A 20,991-nucleotide genomic window follows, 5' to 3' on the forward strand; every position below is an offset into this window, starting at 1 on the left:
CCGAAAAACCAGCCAGTACCAAGACACATTGTGCCATCTGTTTCTGGAGGGTTGAACAACCTGATACAATTGGTCTTCTGTGTATGCATGAGCGTGTGTGTGTGTGTGTGTGTGTGTGTGTGTGTGTGTGTGTGTGTATGTATGTGTGTGTGTGTGTGTTAATAGCTTTGCCCTTTTTTAGAATAAAATGAAAAGGTGCTTTTAATCATTGTTTCTAGTACAGAAATTTTTGATACAGTTCCTTCTGTTAATAAATGGAAAAATCACACCCAGAGTAAACACAAAGCTTTCCTCTGGAACTTTCCATGTGCCTTTCCTCACTGCGTTTTGCTTCATGGGCAATTTGTGAAGACACTGCTGAGTACAAAGTAGCAGAGATAAATTAAGTCTTTAGAACTTCACCCTTCCTGCTAGGTGGTGAGTTTGGCTGCTTCTAATAAAAGAGACACTCTTGTATTCAAATGACTAATTACAAAAGCTCACATTTTTAGTCATAAGGGAGCCCCCAGTTACTGTCTCTCCCTCCAGAGAATGAGTTAATGCATACCAATTGCCACTATTTTTACTCATCAACTTGAGTGGATTCTTACTGGACAGCCCCTACTACTGACTCTTTGAGGCATACATATGTACATACATGCATATACATAGGCTTTATGCTTAAAGATAGTGTGCTTTCATGTGGCATAAGATGCCTTGGCTGGAGACCCTGATCCTAATAGACCTTCATGTGAACTAGGCAGGTGCCCTCTCCAAGTATGTGTGTACCATTGGTACATAGCTTAGCAACCAGGCAGGAACTGGATTCCAGGTGTCTCTGTCCCTTGGTTACTTCTCTTGGGTGGAGTTCAGTCCACAGTAATTCAAAACATCTCCAATCCATCCTGGTGGATGTATAAATGTACTGTTCAGATCTTCTTCTGTGGGAAGTATAATTGACTGACAGCCTCAGCAATGTCCCTTTGAATCCACATTAAAATCATACCTCCTGCTGGCCCGGCACTCAGGAGGGCTGGCCCTGACCTTTTTCTAAGGAGGGTAACCCCAGTGGAGGCTGGGACACACCAACTCAGCTACAACCCAGGCCCACACCCAGGGCTTTGAGTTGGCCCACTCCAACATCTACCCCATCTATGACCTACGAGAGTGTGTGAACGAACAATAGCCACAGGATCTCCATGACTCAGGGCAACAGCAGGATTTCTGAGAGAAATTTCAGTGAAAGCAACAGTATTGATGGAGTACCAGAAGCCAGAGGCCTTGAACCAGACCAACAACTCATTGCAATGAATATTTGCAAGTAAAGCTGTTTGGGCAAAAGTGTCTACTGCACGATACATAGCAGCTCCCGAGGATGCTACAACAAATGAATACGTGATGGAGAGGCAGAAAAGACGGAAAAGCAAAGTGTTTTTTTTTTTTTTTCCTTTTATTGGGGAAGGAGGCTACAAGGGTGGAAGTTGGACATAGAAGGACTGGGACATGAGTGGGATTGGAGTGCATGAAATTTCCAAAGAATCAATTAAAAACTATATGAAAAAGATGAAAAAAATCACATCTCCCCTAGATGCTAGTAAGTATATCAGGGTCCTAGTCCATGCTCATTGCAGTGGAATAAAATCAAGTTCCAAAGTATAACTATGTCTTATATGTCTTGAAGATGTCTGTAGCCTAGACAAAAACAGTTGGAGCAGTATGCAGAGTGTGGGAGTCATCTTGCACAAGCCTTCCTCCTCCTCCCCTCTCAGGTACCAGAACATTCCGGAGGCAGACGCCTCTTGTAGTCTCCACTTACTTTCTTCATTTGTCCTTTACAAACATCTCCCCTGCTTAATCCTGTGCACATCTAATTCTGCCTTCAGGTTTCCTTCTTGAAAGATGAAATGCAACAAACAAAATTTCTGTCTTTCCTTTACTGGGCATCAAAATAAATGTTACACCTTGGTTTCTCATGCCCCCACCCACAACACTGTTTTCCCAGATGAGGCTAATGAAGGCTTTCAAAGGATAAATCACACCACACCATTGCAGGAGTGGGGTGAAGCAGAGCTGGGGGTTCACCACCATTCTTTTCCAGCTGCTCTTCTGAATTCCTCTGCGATCCTGGCTTTGTTCTGTTCTCAACCTTGATGGGACTAGTTGAAAAACCATCTGCTGAGGGGAAATTGGTTCTTCAAATACTCCCTTTTACTTCAGAAAAATCACCTAAATGTTCTACTTAATAACCTTAGCATGATACGCTATTTATTAGTAGTAGTATTTTAACTATTAACTCAGATTCAAATATACAATGGCAGAAGCTAAATGTTTTCTTTGATGGAAATTATCAGTTTGGTACAGAAGACAGGATATTTAAGAGAAGTCTGTCTGCATAGCCTACCAGGGCACACTATCCCTCCAAGAATCTCAGCTGCTGGCAAAGGCCTGAAGGTTGCCTAGCCAAAGGCTGGTTTATTCCCCATCATAAAATACAAAAATAACGTGAAAAGCTGGATCAGCTTCTGATGTGGAGCCTTGTGAGTTCTTGGGAAGCCTGAAACAGCCATGGCCTTGAAGAAGAGCTGTATTCTGGAAGTTCTTGGCCTATAGCAGGTCCCTAGAAAACTTTTTTCTCTGAAAGCAGAAGAAGACATAGGAGCTGTGGGTAAAGCTGTGTGGAGGACATCCCAGTCACAATTATAATCCCCATCTTGTGAAATCATGTATGCCAAACATTGAATTGAGTACTTTGCTTACATTAGCATGCAATAACACTCTCGGAAATCCCCTCAGTACTATCACAAGGCTAGGATTCTTACTGTCCTCACAATGTCAAACATGAATGAAACTGAGGCTTGGACATTTTAAACAACTTTTTCAAGGTCATATAACCAGTAGGGCATAAAATAAAACTCAGAACAAGGACTTCCTGTTGCCAGGGCTCAAGGTTACTCACTAGGAAATATTTCAGCCAGATTCAAATTGTCAAGCATTCACCTCTGCTGAAGCAACGGATTTCTAACAATCTGTTCTCAAGGATACCGTGTGGTATTTTAATAACATCGAGCAAAGTGAGTACAGGATCAGATAAAATAGAGTCTTCCCAAATGATTTCTCGTATGCCCAGCAAGCTCTCCCAGTACTTAAAGGAGCAACAACAACAAAAATGTATTTTAATGCAAAGTTTTGATACAGCTTGTGGCTGCTTGGATAAGAATGCCCCCCATAGGCTCTGAGGTTCAAATACTTGGTCTCCATTTGGTGGAGCTACTTAGGAAGAATCAGGAGATGTAAGCTTGTTGGAGGAGGCACATTCCTGGAGGCAAGCTTTGTGGGACCATTCCCCGTGTTCTCTCTGCCTCTGCTTATGGCTGGAGATGTGACCTCTCACTGGCTCCTGCCGTCATCCCTTTGCTCTTGCATCGTGGATTCCAAACCTGTGAAACCATACGCTCAATTAAATACTTTCATTTTTAGGTTGCTTCAGATGGTGTTTCATCACAGCAATAGAAACCATAACTAATACACAGCATAATTAAGTCAGCTTTCCTGGTCCATCTTGGGCTCCTCGTGTTTAATATGCTTTGGAGTCCTTCGGAGGGCTTATCGAAGTGCAAGCAGGCTGCTGGCTCCCTGGTCTAGATTTTCATTTGCTAAATCAGAGAAGATAAGATTGTAACAAGTTCCTAGGTCAGGCTGAACCTGTTGGACCACAGAAGGCTTTTAAAAGCTATTGATGCAGAGGCCTCCATTCTCTCCTTTCACACCTCCATTTTCATGTCACAAAGACCACAAAGCAGCTGAAGTTCCTGAACTAGTGGGACTAGCGTCGGTTAATGGAACAAAAGCGGTCAGTTTGGACAACAGGCTGTAGTGGAGCTGAAACTCTTAGCCCGTGGGTTATCAATGCTATCGACTCTAAGAGCATATGGCAGAGAGAGGGGTGAATACAGTGGTGTTATATAGCAAATCAGACCGAGGGAGAGTGGAGTTTGCCCTTCTGTTAGTGTTTCTTTGAAAAATTAAAACATGGAGAATAAGAAAGGTGTACCTGTGAAGCAACTGTAATACAGATTTTTCTCTGAATTGAGAAAATAACAGCCAGGTCCCCAGCACTCCCCTCTATACTCTTTAACATCGTCTCTTGCAATGTTCTCTGAGCACTGAGTCTCCAGGGTATCGGTCTCTCTTCAATATCTTACTGAGAGCCAGATACTGTTCTCAGCTCCATCTTGCACATAGGCTCCTTGTGTCTGTCTTTTCAGCTTCCCAGGTTAGGCAGAAGCATGAAGTCAAGGAAAAGGGTCTGGGTGATGTCTCTGTTTGCCTGGGCAGAACTCCCCATTCTGTGGGTGACTGCTGAATAAGAGACCTTGCTGACGTTGGTGGCATGGGCAGTTGTTCTGTAACTGGCAGATGGTGGAAGCTTTCCTTCTTCGTACTTAGCTGGAACACTGAGCATAGGCATCACCTCTCTGGTGGATTCCTGCTCACAGTTGCTAAGCCTCAGCTTCTACACTTGAAGGGAACACAGCAGCCTCTCTGATTTAAATCTCTTCAGTGTTTGCAAGAAGTTAGGCATGGATACTTTAAAAATAAATGACTTCAGATTCCTACTATTTATCCCCTCTCCAGTCACTGATAAACTGGAACACCCTCTTCCTCTGCTGCCACAGGCTACTTTAATATCCAATCTACAGCAATTCCTTTTGTTTTGATTTGAAATCACATACACCAGGATCCCAGATCCCAGGAGCCATTAATAAAACTCTCTAAGTAGTGTCTTTGAATCTTTTCTATGTTCTGCTCTAGACTTAAATAGAAAGAAGGGGGCATTTAGACACTGTGACACAATCACACAAATCCAAGTTATCTACTAGACTATGAAGAAAGTCCTTCCTTTGCTAAAGTGACAACATTGCATGTAAGTCATGGTCAGTAAAGGTAGCCTTGAAGTACCTCACCAAGATGACTGGGGTGGGAGTGTGGAACATTGTAGCAGATGGAATCCTTTCAGACAGAGACACAAAATGCTGTTCCTGATTGTTTTCCTGGGGGACTGATACCAGCCTTAAGTACCAGGTATGTCAGAAAACAACAGTTTCTACCCTAACTGTACTTAAATCTAGTAAGCCGTTAATGTGTGGCTGTGAAGCCAGCTTAATAAATAATAGTTTCCTTATGTTATAAAGGCATGGTGGGTATGAAGCAGATAATAAAACAAATAGCTGACAAAACACATATGCCCACCCCTCTGCCCTTACAAAAACCTCAACAAAGTCAGAGAAGAAATATGAAAACACATTTTAAAAGCAGCCCTAGAAAGGCAAGGGATATGTGAGTTAGAGAAAACGAAGATACCAGCAAACCAGGATGGCGAGGTATTTGCACAAGAAAGAAAGAAAGAAAGAAAGAAAGAAAGAAAGAAAGAAAGAAAGAAAGAAAGAAAGAAAGAAAGGAAGGAAGGAAGGAAGGAAGGAAGAAGCCAAGTGGGAATAGAGTCACAACAAAAGCTCCATAGAAAGAGAAGGAAGTGGGGAGTTGACCAGCAAGATTGCACAGGGCAGAACAGTGCTACTATTTGCATATGACTTGACATTGAACTCAAGCTGGATCTTAAGGGAGGAAACTTTGCCCCTGGTGGCATGAGGTGGATGGAGTCTTCAGAGGTGATTAGAATGAAATCACTGAGGGAGGTGATTAGAATGAAATCACTGAGGCAGAGCTTCCATTATTGAAAATTTTATAGGATGAGAGAGAAAGATCACTCACACACACACACACACACACACACACACACACGAAAAAAAAAGCCATTGTAATGTTCTATGCTGCTTTAGGACTCTGACACATCATCAGACACATCCTCTAAACTTTGTAACTCTATACACTTAAGCCAAAAGAAACTCTTCTTCTAGGGCTGGTAAGATGGTTGTGTGGGTAAGAGCACCGGGTGTCAAGCCTGATGACCTGAATTAGTTCACTCCAACACATGTGGTGGAAGGAGAGAGCCAATTCCTGCAAGCCACACCCACACAATAAATAAATATAAAAAAAACTTAAACAAAAAACTCTTACATGTTCTGGGTCTGTAGTATGATGTTATTATCACCCATAAGAGGGCTGATATGAAAAATAATTACATCTTCATCCAGGCAAAGACAAAACCTTCTGTCCTCACCATATCTCCACCTACCCTCAGAACCCATGTAGCTTTCTGAAATGAGGTCTAACACTGAAGACTGTTGGCTGGAAGCAAACAGCTCAGTTGCAGCCATCATAGGCAAGGAATGGATGCCCTGTATCCCACCCCCGTGAACCCTTACTCACTAGCAGCCCAACTCCTCTTTTTAAACAGACTTTAGGTGAAAGAAGCAATCAAACCTAAAACTATAGACAATTTAGGAAGCAGTGGCAGCACAAGTTAACATCATCTATGGGATTCTTATATTCCTTACCCTGGGATAGTCACATGGCGCTTGCCTGTAGTCTTACCTTGTAATAATCACATGGGATTTTCGCGAGTTCACACTCGGTTTGCATTTCCTTGGTAAATAACTCAGGCTCCAACTTGAGTTCAGGCATCATCACTGGGCCTTGAGTACGACTCAGCATCTTGGAGTCTGTCTTCATTCTAGGCTTTAAAGACTATTCTTCACTGATCTCACTAAGGTACTTTGAATGCAATCGCTTTGTGTAGTTTGGACTGGGAACCTCCTATCAGCTTTCTTTGTTATCTATTATCTTCTAGACTCTAAAAATCTAGAGTCTAGACTTTAGAGAATCTCTCAATTTATCTCTATTCAAAACTATATCTCAATATGTTTTGACCATTTACTCTTGTGTTTAATTTCTCACTGTAAGCTCTAAGACTTTATCAAGGTATTTTCTATTTTTAAAACCATACTTTATCTTTGTGTGTGGATGTGTGTGTGTGTGGATGTGTGTGTGTGTGTGTGTGTGTGTGTGTGTGTGTGTGTGTGTGTGTGCATGTGTGTGCATGTGCATGTATCCATCCATCATTGCCACACTCTTCCAGCACCATTTGTCATTCATAACCTTCTGGGAACCTGAAACTGCTAACTTCCTCTGGGCTCCCACACCGCTCTGTGCATTCTTGCCTGATAGGATTTCTGGGATTGTATTGTATTTCCTTATATGCATACATTCTCTTTAGGGTCTGGGTTCCTTCTATAGATTAGCTATTTATTGTTGTATTAACAACATCCAATATAGTACCCAAGTTACTACCCACAATTCCTATAAGGTGAGTGAATGACTCCCTAGATTCAAGAGGTAAGTAGGTGTGCAGAGGATAGGTTATACACTGTCCACTTGATGGAATTCAAATCACTAGCAAGTAATGAACATAAATTGAAAAAAAGTAAGATGCCTCAAGTCAGTCTGCAGCTCATAAAGAAGTTATTTCAATATTTTAGTCCAAGTAGGAGATTGGTAATATGGTTTCTTGTAGAAATATTTTAAAAATTAATTGGAAGGGAGAAAAAGGCTGAAGGTTAAAGAGGTCAGTGAGGAGTAAGTGGCAAAATTGGGTCCCTAAAAAAGATGTGAAGGGAATTCCTTGAGGTTGTTAATAAACTCTAATCATCCCCCAGCCTCCTCCCACAGACCCCCCAGGATACACTCACCTTTCTGCCAGCTTTACTCGCCCTCTTTGCAATGTCTCTGCAGTCTGCCTAGAGGCTGGCAGGGTTTGAAGCACAGCAGCAGCATAGAAAAGAGTCACAAACAGTCCCTTTCCAGGAGCCCTTCTTGTTCTCAGACTTCGCGCTTTCCCAGGACTGCTCTTGGTTCTCCATCTTGAATGACCTTTATTGGGAACTCCCAATAAACAAAAGTGTTTCTCTCCAGCAGTGCACAAAAAGTACCACATGGGTTTTCTAGAAAAATAATTACCTACCCATTGCTAAGCTGCAGCAATTAGTTCACTGTTTTCTACCTAATTTCTAGATGTTGGCATTTGAAAAATACCTCTGGCTAATGTGGTTATTAGGACTCGTAGGTGTCAATAAATGTCTGTTGAATGAAGGATTCATTAATATATTTTAATGATGTTGAATGATCATAAATTTCAGTTTAAAATATTCTGAAGGATTCACCTATTTATTCCCTGGTATAATTCATAAACAAACTGTCTAACCACTAAGAAGTAGTTGCCTCTAGTCATAAACAACCAGTTCAATAGAAAATATATATTTGAATTTTTTAGTACTCCAAAAGCATTTATCTCACTCTATACTCAAGTGAATTAGCAAGATCAGAAGTATCCTTTATAGAGACTCTGAAATGGCTAAAAAAGGATCTTCAGTGACTTCAGGAGCAAAATAATTCAACCACCTTTATCATTTTCCTAAGTTATATAAAAAAAATACACATTAGCCTATAAATACTCCTACACCGAAACCTTTCATTTTCAAGCTCTGAGAGCTAGAATTTCTGGCTATTTGGCTATTCTAATTAGTGAAAAATAACAATATCCACACCATCATCAGAGCAGCAATTACCAAATAATAAAATATTGCTAAAAATGCCTTGATCCGTTCAGACGTCAGGTTATGACTTCATTGTATCTCCAGCTTGGTTTATTGCTGAAATTACTGAAAAACTCCACTAGAGCTAAACCTCATTATATCTGCACAGAAAGATGAATTGTACTTTATTAACTCTTAATCCACCCAAGTCAGACATTGTCCCCAGCTTGAGTCTGAGCAGCCAACCTAAAGAGGGAGCCAAAAGAGAGCATATCTAGAGATGTGAGACAAATGAAGTCAAAGCAGACTTTTTAAACCTGAAAGTTCAATATTCCATGTTTGTCAGGTGCACGTGATGTTAGGAGATGCAGCAGATATGTAACAACTTCCACAATAAAGTGATATACCACGTGTGTTCAGCAGGCTTCCCGGGGTCACCGTGGTATTACAAATGTCAACCCTGGTTGGACCCTGATGCTTCTAAACCTATTTTCTTGGTATTCTCTATCCAGTAGTGTCTTTCTACTTCCATGATTGGCTTTTATCTTCTTGACTCTTCTCTTACCAGGTGGTAAGCAAATCCCCGCTGAGTGGTAAACAAACCTTCAGGCTAGGTAGGCCAGCTGGGAGTTGAGCTGACACAGTTATAAAAAGGTCTAAACTCTTAAAGAGATGAGGAATCTTTAAAGGGAGTGAGAGCAAAGCATGGGGGCTTTTTCTTCAGTTTCACCATTTGTACTCAAGATGGCTGCAAAGAAGTCAATAAGAAAGATAGCTACAGGCAATGGAACGTGGAGGAGAGCTATACAAAGCAATGATCTTCAAAAACTCTTTTCTTTGAAAGCAATAACAAAGCCCCAAATCAAATATTATTTCACGGCACCACCACAGTCTCTAGTATTGTACCAATACTTTACCATATAGCTAGGGTACTTTGAAGTCTACAAAATTCTTCTGAATATATTATTTGATTTGATGCTCACAACTTGCCCCTACAACTGTCTTTAATCCCCTCCCCTCCTTTCTCTCCTATTGAGCTCATGGTCCCCCAGGAAAACCCTATCCACCACCATTTTTTTGTGCACACACAATCCAAATTCTTCCCTCTGTTGGCCTATCCAAAACTCATTGTGTATTTAAAATCAAACTCAAAATACAATTGTCTCTGAAAATCCTTCCTTGATAAACCATCATGAGGAACCTGACCTTCCTCTACAGACTATGACAGGTTTCAGACAGAATACAGGTTGTCACTTGATAAAACTCTATGTAGTTTAAAAATCACCCAGAATTTTCCTGTAAAATATTACCACCTTGGCATAAGTCTAATGAAAACAGAAATGAGAATTTAATTTAATTTTATTCAAAATTTGAATAAACTGGGCTTGATGGACTGAATTATGATTGGCTAGAATAATGGTTTGAATCTGAAGTGTTCCTTGTAGGCACATGTGGTGAATGACTGATCCTTGGCTGGCGTAACTATTTGGGGATGGAAGGGAAATTTTGGAAACTGGAGACTAGCAGCAGAAGAGTCACTAGGGGTACACCTTTGAGGATTGTGCCTGGTCCCTGATGCCTTTTGTTCTTTCTGCTTCTGTCAGCCCTCACAATGAGTAGCTTTTGTTCTATGGTGTTCCATGTCATCATGGACTGAGAATCAGTGAACCCAAGGCTATGAAATGAGACCTCCCAAACTGTGAACCAAAACGTAAAACCACCCCTCTCAATTGTCTTTGTTAGGTAGTTTATCACACCTACAAAAAAACCTAATGTGGCCAACTAAAGTTGGTTCCAGGGATCCTTAAGTGGGCAGCTAGGAGCTCTCAGTGCTGGCAGAAGAGGAAATGAAGTTGGCTCTGGGAATCAATGTCTATGGGATGCCAAAATTAGAATGGAGAGACTGTGCATTCCTGGTTCACATCTGTCACTACTTTAAAGGTAGAGATACTGTCTTGTTAATAGAATTTACTTCAATGAATTAAATAATGAATAGAAAAAATTAGGAAGGAGACCAGCCAGTAATTAAAGAATGCCAGCAGATAATAGGTAATTTCAACAATGAATTCCTAGAAGACAGGACCAAGTGAACAGAGGAGAGAAACACTAGGATAAACCCATGTGAGAAGACCATGGATACATTCTGAGACCAAGTTTCCAAACAGATGGTTTCCCAAAGGGAGAAGAATGCAGTGATCCAATAGCTGAGTGAAGACAGAGGAAAGTCTAAGGTGGATAGTAGAGGAATCTGTCTCTAGAACTGCTTGTCTTTGTTTATGGTATGAATAGTAGGAGCCAGGAGATCAAATCTGTGTTTTTATTCATTGAAATTCACAGCAGAAGGAACTGCATATAGCAAAGGGCTCATAATATTCATTCATCTGGAGTGTGTGTGTGTGTGTGTGTGTGTGAGAGAGAGAGAGAGAGACAGAGAGAGACAGAGAGAGACAGAGACAGAGACAGAGATGGCTATCTCTATTACTCTTTACCTTATTCCCTTGAGATAAGGTGTCTCACTGAACCTGAAGATCATAGTATTTCTGGTAATCGGCCAAATATGCAAGCCTCAATAGTCCTGTGTCCACCTCACTGCACAAGGACTGGCGTTACGGGGATGCACAGCCATGCTTGACTTTTACATGGTCACTGGTATCCAAAATTGGTTCTCTTACTTCCAGTCCCCAAGAACAGGGTATTTTATTCTCAGTAGTGGCAAACTCTTACTTGATTGAGCCTTGGTACAAACATATCCTCCTTTTTCCAGGATACTATCTATCACAAAAGCCATTGCTGACACATTGTCAGGGGAACCACACAAGGACATCAACACCAGAATATGAAAATCAATGGCATGTGTCTTAGAGGGTGGCTAACAGAAGTGGTATATAAACTAATAAATCAAGTATATAATGTTTTAATTTTTCAGAAATATTGCATAAATATGATGCCAGTTATACCCTTGAATAATCAATACAGAACCATTGTTTGTAAAGTTTTAAGACTCATTGATTTAAAACAAGTAGTTTTTTTAATTTTTTTATTCATTTTACATACCAATCACAGATATCTCCTCATCCCTTCTCTCGCTCCCCTACCCCCACCTTCCCCGCCTCATCCCCTCCTCCCATGAGGTGGGCAGTGAATTCTCCCATGGGGGTACAGCTAAGCCTAGTACATTCAGTTGAAGCAAGACTAAGCCCCCCTCCCCCTTGCATCGAGGATGAGCAAGGTGTCCGACCATACGTAATGGGCTCCAAAAAGCCAGCTCATGCACCAGGGATAGAACCTGATCACACTGCCAGAGACCCCTCAAACAGACCAAGCTACACAACTGTCTTGCTTGTGCAGAGGGCCTAGTCCAGTCCCATACAGGCTCCACAGCTGTTGGTCTGAAGTTCATGAGTTCCTATGTGCTTGTTCAGTTGTCTCTGTAGATTTCCCTTCATGATCTTGACCCCCCTTGCTCATATACTCCCTCTTCCCTCTCTTTGACTGGACTCCTAGAGCTCAGCCTGTGCTTGGCTGTGGATCTCTGCATCTGCTTCCTGGATGAAGGCTCTATGATGACAGGGTATTCACCAATATGATTACCAGGGTAGGTCAATTCAGGCACCCTCTCATTATTGCTAGTAGTGTAATCTGGGGTCATCCTTGTAGATTCCTGGGAATTTCTCTAGCACCAGGTGTTGCTAGAGTTTTCCTGCCTGGCCCACAGTCTGGACAAATCTCTCACCCGCCAGTCCCAAGCCGCTCAAACCCGATCAAGTAAACACAGAGACTTATATTGGTTACAAACTGTATGGCCGTGGCAGGCTTCTTGTTAACTGTTCTCACAGCTTAAATTAATCCATTTCTATTAATCTATACCTTGCCACGTGGCTTGTGGCTTACCGGTACTTTACATCTTCCTTATCCTGATGGCGGCTGGCCGTGTCTCTTCCCTGAGCCTTCCACTTCCCAGCTCTATTCTCCTCCTTGTCCCGCCTATACTTCCTGCCTGGCCACGGGCCAATCAGTGATTTATTTATTGACCAATCAGCAACACATTTGACATAAAGACCATACCACAGTAACCAGGTTTCTCCCTTAGCCTGTAATGTCCTCCTTTATCAAAATAACTCTTTCATTGTTCTCCCACTCCATCCCTGGCCCAGCTCGACCATCCTGTTCCCTTATGTTCTCATCTCCTCTCCCCTTCCCTCTATTGCCCCCCCATTCTCAGTTTCCTCCTGGAGATCTCCTCTGTAAAACAAGTAGTTTTAAGTCATATATTTTAGGCATATAAATGTGTGTGTGTAGTATCTACATGTGTGTATATGCATGTTCACATATGTGTGGATGCTCCTTGTAAGGGCGCTTATGCACATACTTATCAGTGTGTATATGAAGCCTCTTACTCTATCTGAGGCAGAGTCTCTCACTTGAACCCAGAGCTTGCTGAATCAGCCAGTCTCTCAGGACAGTTTGACCTGGGAGTCTCCTCTCTCTATCACTTGAGCTCTGGGATGCTGGGGCCTCCTCACTTGCCCAGCTGTTGTACAGGTGTTAAGGGTCCTTACCCTTGCACAGAAAGTTCCTTACCCACTGAGCCATCTGAGCAGCCCCTGAGTCATGATTATTTTTAAACGTATTTAGGAAGAAATGGAGTTGTACAATCCATTCTTACCTTAAAATGTGATGGGAAGTTGCCAACCTTTTCATGCCAGCATCAGGAACTGCATAAACGATTGCAAATCACCAAATCATTACAAAGTCCCCAAATCAGAACAATACAACATTCTACAACTTATGTGTCCATATTGGCATTCAAAAACAAATTTCCGTATCCCATACCCATTAAAGATAAAATATAATTGCCCCAACTACATGGAAATTTAAGCAAAATATTCCATTGACATCTCATATAGCTGAGACGGGTTGGAAAATGCAATCTTTAGTGGGCCCAAAGCAAACCAGAATCTCAAAGGTTAAAAATATTTTGCACTCAATTGCTAGTTCACTTCTTGCCCTCTGATAACCAGGAACAAAATTGCTTTTCTGTTGCATAAAGTATCTTTCAAATTCAATTGCTTATCTCCTCATTCATTCAAGAAAGAGAGACCTCAGATTTACAGGAACCAGAGCCCATAATACAAATATAGTATATTAACCATACAGCAGACATCTTCTGAAAAATAACCAAAACACAGTCTATTGATTTTAACCTTCTGTATCAAGGTATTCTCCAGTGGTCTCAACTGGATGCTAGCTATGAGAAATTCCAATTATTTGAATTTCTATATATAGGATAAGCATTTAGTTATCAACACACACCATAAAACATATTTTCATCTGTTATTAAAGCACTATTACTATGTGGAATTGAATGCATTTCTACTGTGAACTCAACTGCCAGCAGAGCCAGCGAAGCAGCATTTCTGTAGGAGATTCCCTTCACAGCCCTGTTTTATGTGCACTGTCCTGTAGCAACCTTTGGATTTGCCTTTGGGTAAATAAAATAAAACTCACTAGAAATAGTTTTGACATCTCTTCGTTCACTCTCCAGCAACTCTTTCTATATGTAATTATTCATTGCTCTGGTTCTCATTAACTGATCAGATGCTACGGGTCGTTTCTCTACAGTAACCCCTGAGCCCTGTCCCTGCCTGTGAGCACACACAAACACTTCAGTCCAAGCCGATCGCTTACAGAATCCTGGGCTCACTTAATTTTAGTAAAATATCAGTGAGACTGAGATGTACCTGACTTCTTATCGCACTGATTCCAATTTTGATTAAAGCAAGTTGGCAGACTAGGAAACAGAGCCAAATGAAATGTATTGCCACGATGGCCTGGCTGTTAGTGATGCCAGTGTTTGCCGCCATCTCCTAAAGAGCGCCGCTGCTCTTCATGGTTCACAGATTAGCAGAATTGGAGCAGAATAGAAAAGAGAGATGGCTGAGAAAGCCAGCAGGAGAAAGAGGGACTGGTTTTATCAAGAATAAAAAAATAATCTAATTCAGTATCCACTTCCTTCAACAACTGAGCAGCTGATTTCCAAGAGTCAGTGGGTTTCTCTTGTACTTCTGAACAGCTTGAGAGTTGGGGGAGATGGGAGCGTGTGGGAAGTTTGGGAGTAAAGAGAGAGAAAGAGGAAGCGCTGTGATTATATTTTAATTTCAAAGATATAAACATTAAAAAACAAAATAGTAAAGCAAATTCAGATATATACCATGTGACTTTCAATTTAATATAAAATTTTATAATGCTCTCCTAATTTTTTTTCTGTTGATAACAGTAGAAGCATTTAAAAAGTAAGAATATCAGAAAGTCATGCACAATTCCAGAAACTACCATAATAAATAATATGTGCATATTTGTGCAGTTTTTCATTCATATATTATTTGCATGGCTGAAATAAAGCTATTCATGTCATTCTATAGTCTACATTATTAAATAGTGTTGATTATTAGCATTCCCTCATGATCTGTCTAATTTTTAGCAGTGATATAATTCATACATAAATGCATTGTAAATTTTCTGAGCACTTTGGTTTAGTTTAGTGTAGGTATAAATGTGATGAACGACTTTGCAAACACATTTTGGGGTTGTACTTGTAATTGTTATCTCTGAAGGAATTTCTGTATTCATATTTTTAAGATTTATTTTTAATTATGTGTATGTGTGTCTGGGTCTATGTGTAGGTTCATGTACTTGTGAGTACAGTGCCGAGGGAATCAGAAGAAATAACCAGATTCTCTGGAGCTGGATTTACAGGAAGTTGGTTGTGAGCCACCCAACTTTGAGTGGTAGGAACTGAACTCAGGTCCTACGCAAGAGCAGAGCATATTCTTAATTGCTGGGCTACCTTTCCAACTCCTGGACTAAGAATTTTTAACATTAATTTATTCATATGACTATACTCTTTGATTCAATTAGTTCCTGAGGAAGTAATTGAAATTTAAAAAATGTGAAAGTTAATGAAGACTGTATTCCCCTTTTTGCTAAAGTCCTTGGTATTCTTACTTTACTGGATAATCCTTTATTGAGCTGACATAAAACTCATAGACATTGAAATGCTCTAGTTTTTGCAGTCACAGCTTGATGAGCTGACAAATGCATGGAGCCACATAGACAGACCCACATCAACTCATAGAAATTCTACTCCAGGAAGATGCTGCTGCTGTGACCACTGCGTCACCTCAGGTTGTTCTAGATTGCTCTGCACAGTGTAGCTTGTCTGCCTTCGTTACCTCACCACCACGGTTGTGGGACTCAGTCATGTCTCAGCACATAGAACAACACTAAATTCACTTTTATTATTGAGTGGTTCTATACAAAAACTAAAATAGGTCTATCCATTCTCCTGCTGATGAAAATGTGGCTTGTTTTCAGCATTTGCTTTTGTGAATGAAGCTGCTAGGAAGTTGCTGTCAAGTCATTTGAGATTTACCCATTCATTTTCCTTGGGCAAATTTGAACTGTATAATTTCTGAGTCATAGAAATCACATTTATCTGTGAAAGAAACCAACAAGCCAAATTCTAAGTGGTCTGTGCTGGTCTCCCCTCTCTGATAACAAGTGAGTTTTAACTGCTCTATGTGCTCTCCAGCCTTGAGGACTTACGTTCCTCTTTATTTTAGCTTATCTAGAGATGTGAGTGGGCATCTAACTACAGCTTAGGGATCCCTGACCATAAATGTGTCAAGGAAGCTTGTTTTAAGCTTATTAAAATGTCTCAAATATCTAAATCTTTGATCAAGAACTTTTTTTGAGCAGAAGTCATTTTATATAGATTCAAACCTATGTTTAATGTAAACTTATATCTTATCATAGTCCATTATAGCCCATTATTTTCATTCTCTCATTACTCCATCCTTGTTTTGTTTTGTTTTGTTCTGTTTTGGTTTGGTTTGGTTTGGTTTGGTTTGGTTTTAGTTTAGTTTTTTTGCCCTTACATTTTCCACCATGTGAGAAGGTGACCAAAAGCCTCTCACCAAACACCACCAGGAAGTGCCCCATAATCTTAGGCAGAACTTTGAGAAACAACTGTCTGTTCTTGATAAGTTATCTAGGCCTGAGCATCCTGCTACTGAAGTGTGAAATGGCTAAAACACCCACCCAGTACTGTACTCTAGAAATCATGTAAGGTTAGAGTTCCTACTATTAAAGTCTGAGATTCATCCAGAGTTCATTGTTGAATCCAGCACAAGAGACACAGACATCTGGCTCATCAGGAGCTCCTGAGTCAGAAGCATCTTTTCCCCATGGAATTGTTTTAACACCTGCCCTGAAAAATCAATTGTGTATTAGTGTAAGTCTGTCTCTATTCTGTTCCATTGATTAACCAGGAGCAGTGTAAGGCAGCAGTTACCCGATTCCAGAATCTACAATAACTGTTTCTCTTCTGTCTCCTGAATCTCTGCACCAACACTGACATTCCCATGTCCTGATCCCACACGGGCTCCCACGGAGTCTAACAATCCATTACTGTAAAAGCCAGAAGCAAACTATTCACTGAAGTTACTGCTATAATGGCATGCCTAGGCCAGCTGCACTATTCAGCTCCAAAATTTTCTGTTAGAGTTTCCCTCTCAGGACACTTCTGCCAACACCTGGACACTATGAAACACAGATTTATCTGCCAGGGGTCTGTTGGAAAATGATGGCTCTGGGGAAGGAAGATACAAAGGAATGGAGAAAAGTCTCTGGTTTAGTTTTAAGAGAAGTCTCAGTCCATTCCCACTCTGTGGATGACTCTTGTAAACAGAGGCAGAGTTTTTCTGTCCCAACCACCCAATCCCAAATAGACACACAAAAGCTCATATTAATTACAAAATTCTTGGTCAATAGCTCAGGCTTGTTATTACATAACTCTTACATTTAAATTAACCCATATTTCTATTTATTCTTTGCCACATGGCAGTACTTTATTAGCATGGCACATTCATTTCCTGCTCCCTCTGTGTCTGGCTGGTGACATCTCACTCTGCTCTTCTTCCCATCATCCTTAGTTTGGCTGCCCCACCTATACTTCCTGACTGGCTACTGGACAATCAGTGTTTTATTAAACCAATTCCAGTGACAAATCTTTACAGTGCACAAGAGGATTATTCCACAACATTTCCCCCTCTTTGTCTAATTAAAAAGGAAGGTTTTAACTTTAACATAGTAAGATTATATACAACAAAACAGTTATTAAGTAAGAACTACAGTAACGCTATCTAATCCATTTGCATTTAGCAAAATTAGAGAAAATGCTTAATTATCTATCTTATCTCAGTGAGTCTAAAGTTTTATATCTAATTTACTTTTAATTATAACTAAGGAAAACTATAATTGTAGCTATTTAGTCTCCAACTCCATCAAAGACCCCAGAAGGATATAAAATTACCTGAGTAAACAGGAAGTGCAGAGTGAACAACTTCTAAAATTAAGAAATAACAGAAACAGCTGGCTGCCTGGACAGTCACCCAAGGTTCCTCTGAAATGATGCCACATCCATCTTCAGCCTACAGGCCTAGAATATCTGACAGACTTTTCTGTGAAGCAGGATTTTTGAAGGACTGTCCTACCTTGTCTTGGCAAAGTTTGGCAGTCACTTTCTTCAATGTCCTGCTTATCCAATTTGGATAGCATACTGTCAGCAGTCAAGGCAAGGGCAGTTTCTTGCCCATTGGATAATTTTTGCCACAAGGAAAGTAAACTCCATATGGAGTTTCTTCAATCCCTATCATCTTCTCTGAAGTAGACTGGTGCTGCCAGGAGCAGGCATGTCTCCCTGTCGTGAAAAGCCTTAAGTTATTAAACATGTTAAATGCCATATTCTGTAGATCATTGACGTGTTTGAAGATTATCTATCTATCTGAAATATATTTTTGTATACCTAGAAAACCTGACTAGCATAACTATGAGTTTGACTATTATAAATGACTATTAATCTGGATTTCTTGATTATACATTACACTTTTAATTGAGCTGTATAAACATAATACCTTAAACAAGAGTAGAAATATACACACAGTATAACAAAATTAACTTTAAATTTGTATCAATAAACTAAAATCCATAACAATGTGAAATATTTTGAGATTAACTGTGGTCTTTTGGATTAAAGCAGATTCAATAATCTACCCGTTTTCCCCATCATTTCTATGTCAGACTCTGAAGCTAGGAATTCTCTTGAGGTTTTTATGATATTGTGGCAAGGACAGTGGAGCACTGAAGCTCAACATCAGTAGTTACTAGATGTTTATGGCACTGGGAAGGGACAGAGGCCTAAGGTGAAGCAGCTCACATCTCATACACAGTAACTCTCCCCAACGAAAGTGCTGACTTCCATTTCTACAGAATTGAAGAAAATAAGTGTAAAACTTACTATCAACTTTTTGGATATATGTCGGTATGCCATGCCCCCTGCCAATTAAAAGACACAGAAGGTGATACAGGGAAAGGTGGTTTAAGCCTCTAACTGAGACTGGTACAGCCAAAGACAAGACCAGAGAAAGGAGCAGTTTATTTGGGATGTTTTTGTTTTTGTTTTCTTTTCTTTTTTTTTGGTTTTGTTTTTTGTTTTGTTTTTTCTGGATGGACTTTTAGGAAGTACAAGGGAGGGTAGAGGGAAAGTAAATGACAAGAAAGATGATGAGAAGAGAAGCTAGTAAGGACTACTGTAGAATAGTAGACATATGTTTATGGATCTCTACAGCTAGACAGTAACAGAGTTTGTAAAAGCCTTGGAAATAGGGTGTGGCCTTGTTGAAGTGAATATGGCCGCGTTTGAGGATGTGTGTGACTGGGGTTGGCCTTAGAGGTTTCAAATGCTCAAGCCATGGCCAGGGTCTTTTTCCTTCCTGATGCCTGTGGATCCAGATACAGAACCCTCAGCTCCTCCAGCACCATGTCTGCTTGTGTGCTGCTATGCTTCCTGCCATGCTGATAATGGACTAAATTTCTGAAACTGTAAGCCAATCCTAATTAAATGCTTTCTTTTCATGAGTGGTCATGGTCATAGTGTCTCTTCACAGCAACAGAAGACTAAGACAGTCACTATGTAGTCACTGGCCTACCATCCAAATCTGTGCAAAGAACACTCTGATGCTCATATGATAAAATCAGCTAGGATCAGATGTCTCAGAATGAATTAAGTCAAATGTGAATGTTAAGATCATGGGCCTCAGTTCTCAGTGCAAAGCTTCTAAATTCCTTGGAATTTCTGACTGATCTCTTATTCTAAAGAAACAATACTGGATGGGCTACTGAATGGAGCCTGCACACCAGAAGGCAGGTCATGATTAAAAGCTTGAAACTTCCAGTTCCAAGGCTCTATTCTTTAGAAATGGGTGTAAGGAATGGAAATGGAGCTACCAACTCCATTGGCCTCCATAAAAATCTCCAAACTACATGATTCAGGAACTTCTTGGCTAGTGAACAAGAATACATTTACATTAATGTATAACAACTCCTAGTAGACCCTAACCTCATCCATTGCATATTTTCACTTACATTCTTTAAAACAGTCCTTGTGTAAAGCAAGGGTAGTAAGCAAACTGCTTTGGAATCTTTGGGCTGCTCTAGTAAATCGTCAAGCTCAAGAAGAAAGCTGTAGGAATCTCAGTTCTGAGCCAATTCAAATGGAAGTTGTAGATGACCTGGGGCCCTGCAACTTGTAATTAGAATCTAGAAGTGGGTGAAGTTTTGTGGAACTGAGCCTTTAGACTGTGAGATCTGATGCTTTCTCAATGGAGAGAGAATCACAACTGAGCTAAATTTTAGGGAACCTAGATAGTGTTATGAAATTGTATGATGTGGAGGAAACACACACATATCTGCTTTCAGAAATGAACTATTAAGAACGGTGTGTAGATCCCCAGCCCCAACTCTAGCAGGCACCCTCTCCTCAACCACAGGCCATGCCTGCCGGAAAGCTAAGTAGGCTACTTTCAGACCATCGCCTCTCTCGCCCTCGCTCTCTCTGCTCCCTCAGACCCAGCTCTAGTCTCCTCACCAGCTCTTCATCAGAACACCCATAACAGTCTTCCCCAACCCCCAAACCCATCTCCTTGGGTCCCACAGATTTTCCCCTTCTAAACTTACTCTCCAGTCCTGTTGCTTGCTTTGTCCCAGACTCCAACTCCAGCAGGCATCTCATGACAACACAAAGGTGGCTCCTCCCAGGATAGCAAGTAGGTGGAAGGAGGGCCCACATCCCTCTTACTGTTCCTGACATCCAGTCCTCCCAGTCCCATCCCTGGCTCTCTAGCAAGAAACCTGCTGTGGTCTCCTTTCCTTCTCTGAAGTCATCACCAACAGATCACAAAGAACTTCTCCCCAGAATGTTCCAACATAGCTGAAGCACAAGAAAAAGACCTTAATACCAGCTATATGAAGATGGCAAAGGTCCTTAAAGAGGAAATGAGTAAGTCCCTTAAAGAAATCTAAAAACAGTCAGGCAGTGGTGGCGCATGCCTTTAATCCCAGCACTTGGGAGGCAGAGCCAGGTGGATCTCTGTGAGTTCAAGGCCAGCCTGGTCTACAGAGT

At 40.8% G+C, this 20,991-nt stretch overlaps 1 protein-coding gene across 49 annotated transcripts in view; it reads right to left on the reverse strand.

The window, feature by feature from the left end:
• LOC128105112 (uncharacterized) overlaps positions 1-20,991 on the reverse strand; it is a 211,601-nt gene that overhangs the window by 35,601 nt on the left and 155,009 nt on the right. For 13 of the 49 annotated variants that reach the window (XR_008216220.1, XR_008216219.1, XR_008216222.1 and 10 more), the window contains 3 exons: positions 18,026-18,231; positions 13,138-13,186; positions 9,226-12,029 (listed from right to left, as the gene is read on the reverse strand). Coding sequence is in view for 2 of the 49 variants with exons in the window: in XM_052729986.1 (XP_052585946.1) it covers positions 3,345-3,416; positions 6,475-6,613; positions 7,629-7,880; positions 13,138-13,186 (512 nt within the window). In the remaining 47 variants the exon portion in view is untranslated. Of the gene's footprint in view, positions 1-3,226; positions 3,417-6,474; positions 6,614-7,628; positions 7,881-9,225; positions 12,030-13,137; positions 13,187-16,614; positions 16,741-18,025; positions 18,232-20,991 lie in introns of those variants that run through there. The other 36 variants (XR_008216229.1, XR_008216247.1, XR_008216242.1 and 33 more) reach the window with 12 other exon arrangements.

This window comes from Peromyscus californicus, unplaced genomic scaffold (genome assembly GCF_007827085.1).
Source record: "Peromyscus californicus insignis strain IS unplaced genomic scaffold, ASM782708v3 Scaffold_9__1_contigs__length_137607984, whole genome shotgun sequence".
Taxonomy (NCBI): domain Eukaryota; kingdom Metazoa; phylum Chordata; class Mammalia; order Rodentia; family Cricetidae; genus Peromyscus; species Peromyscus californicus.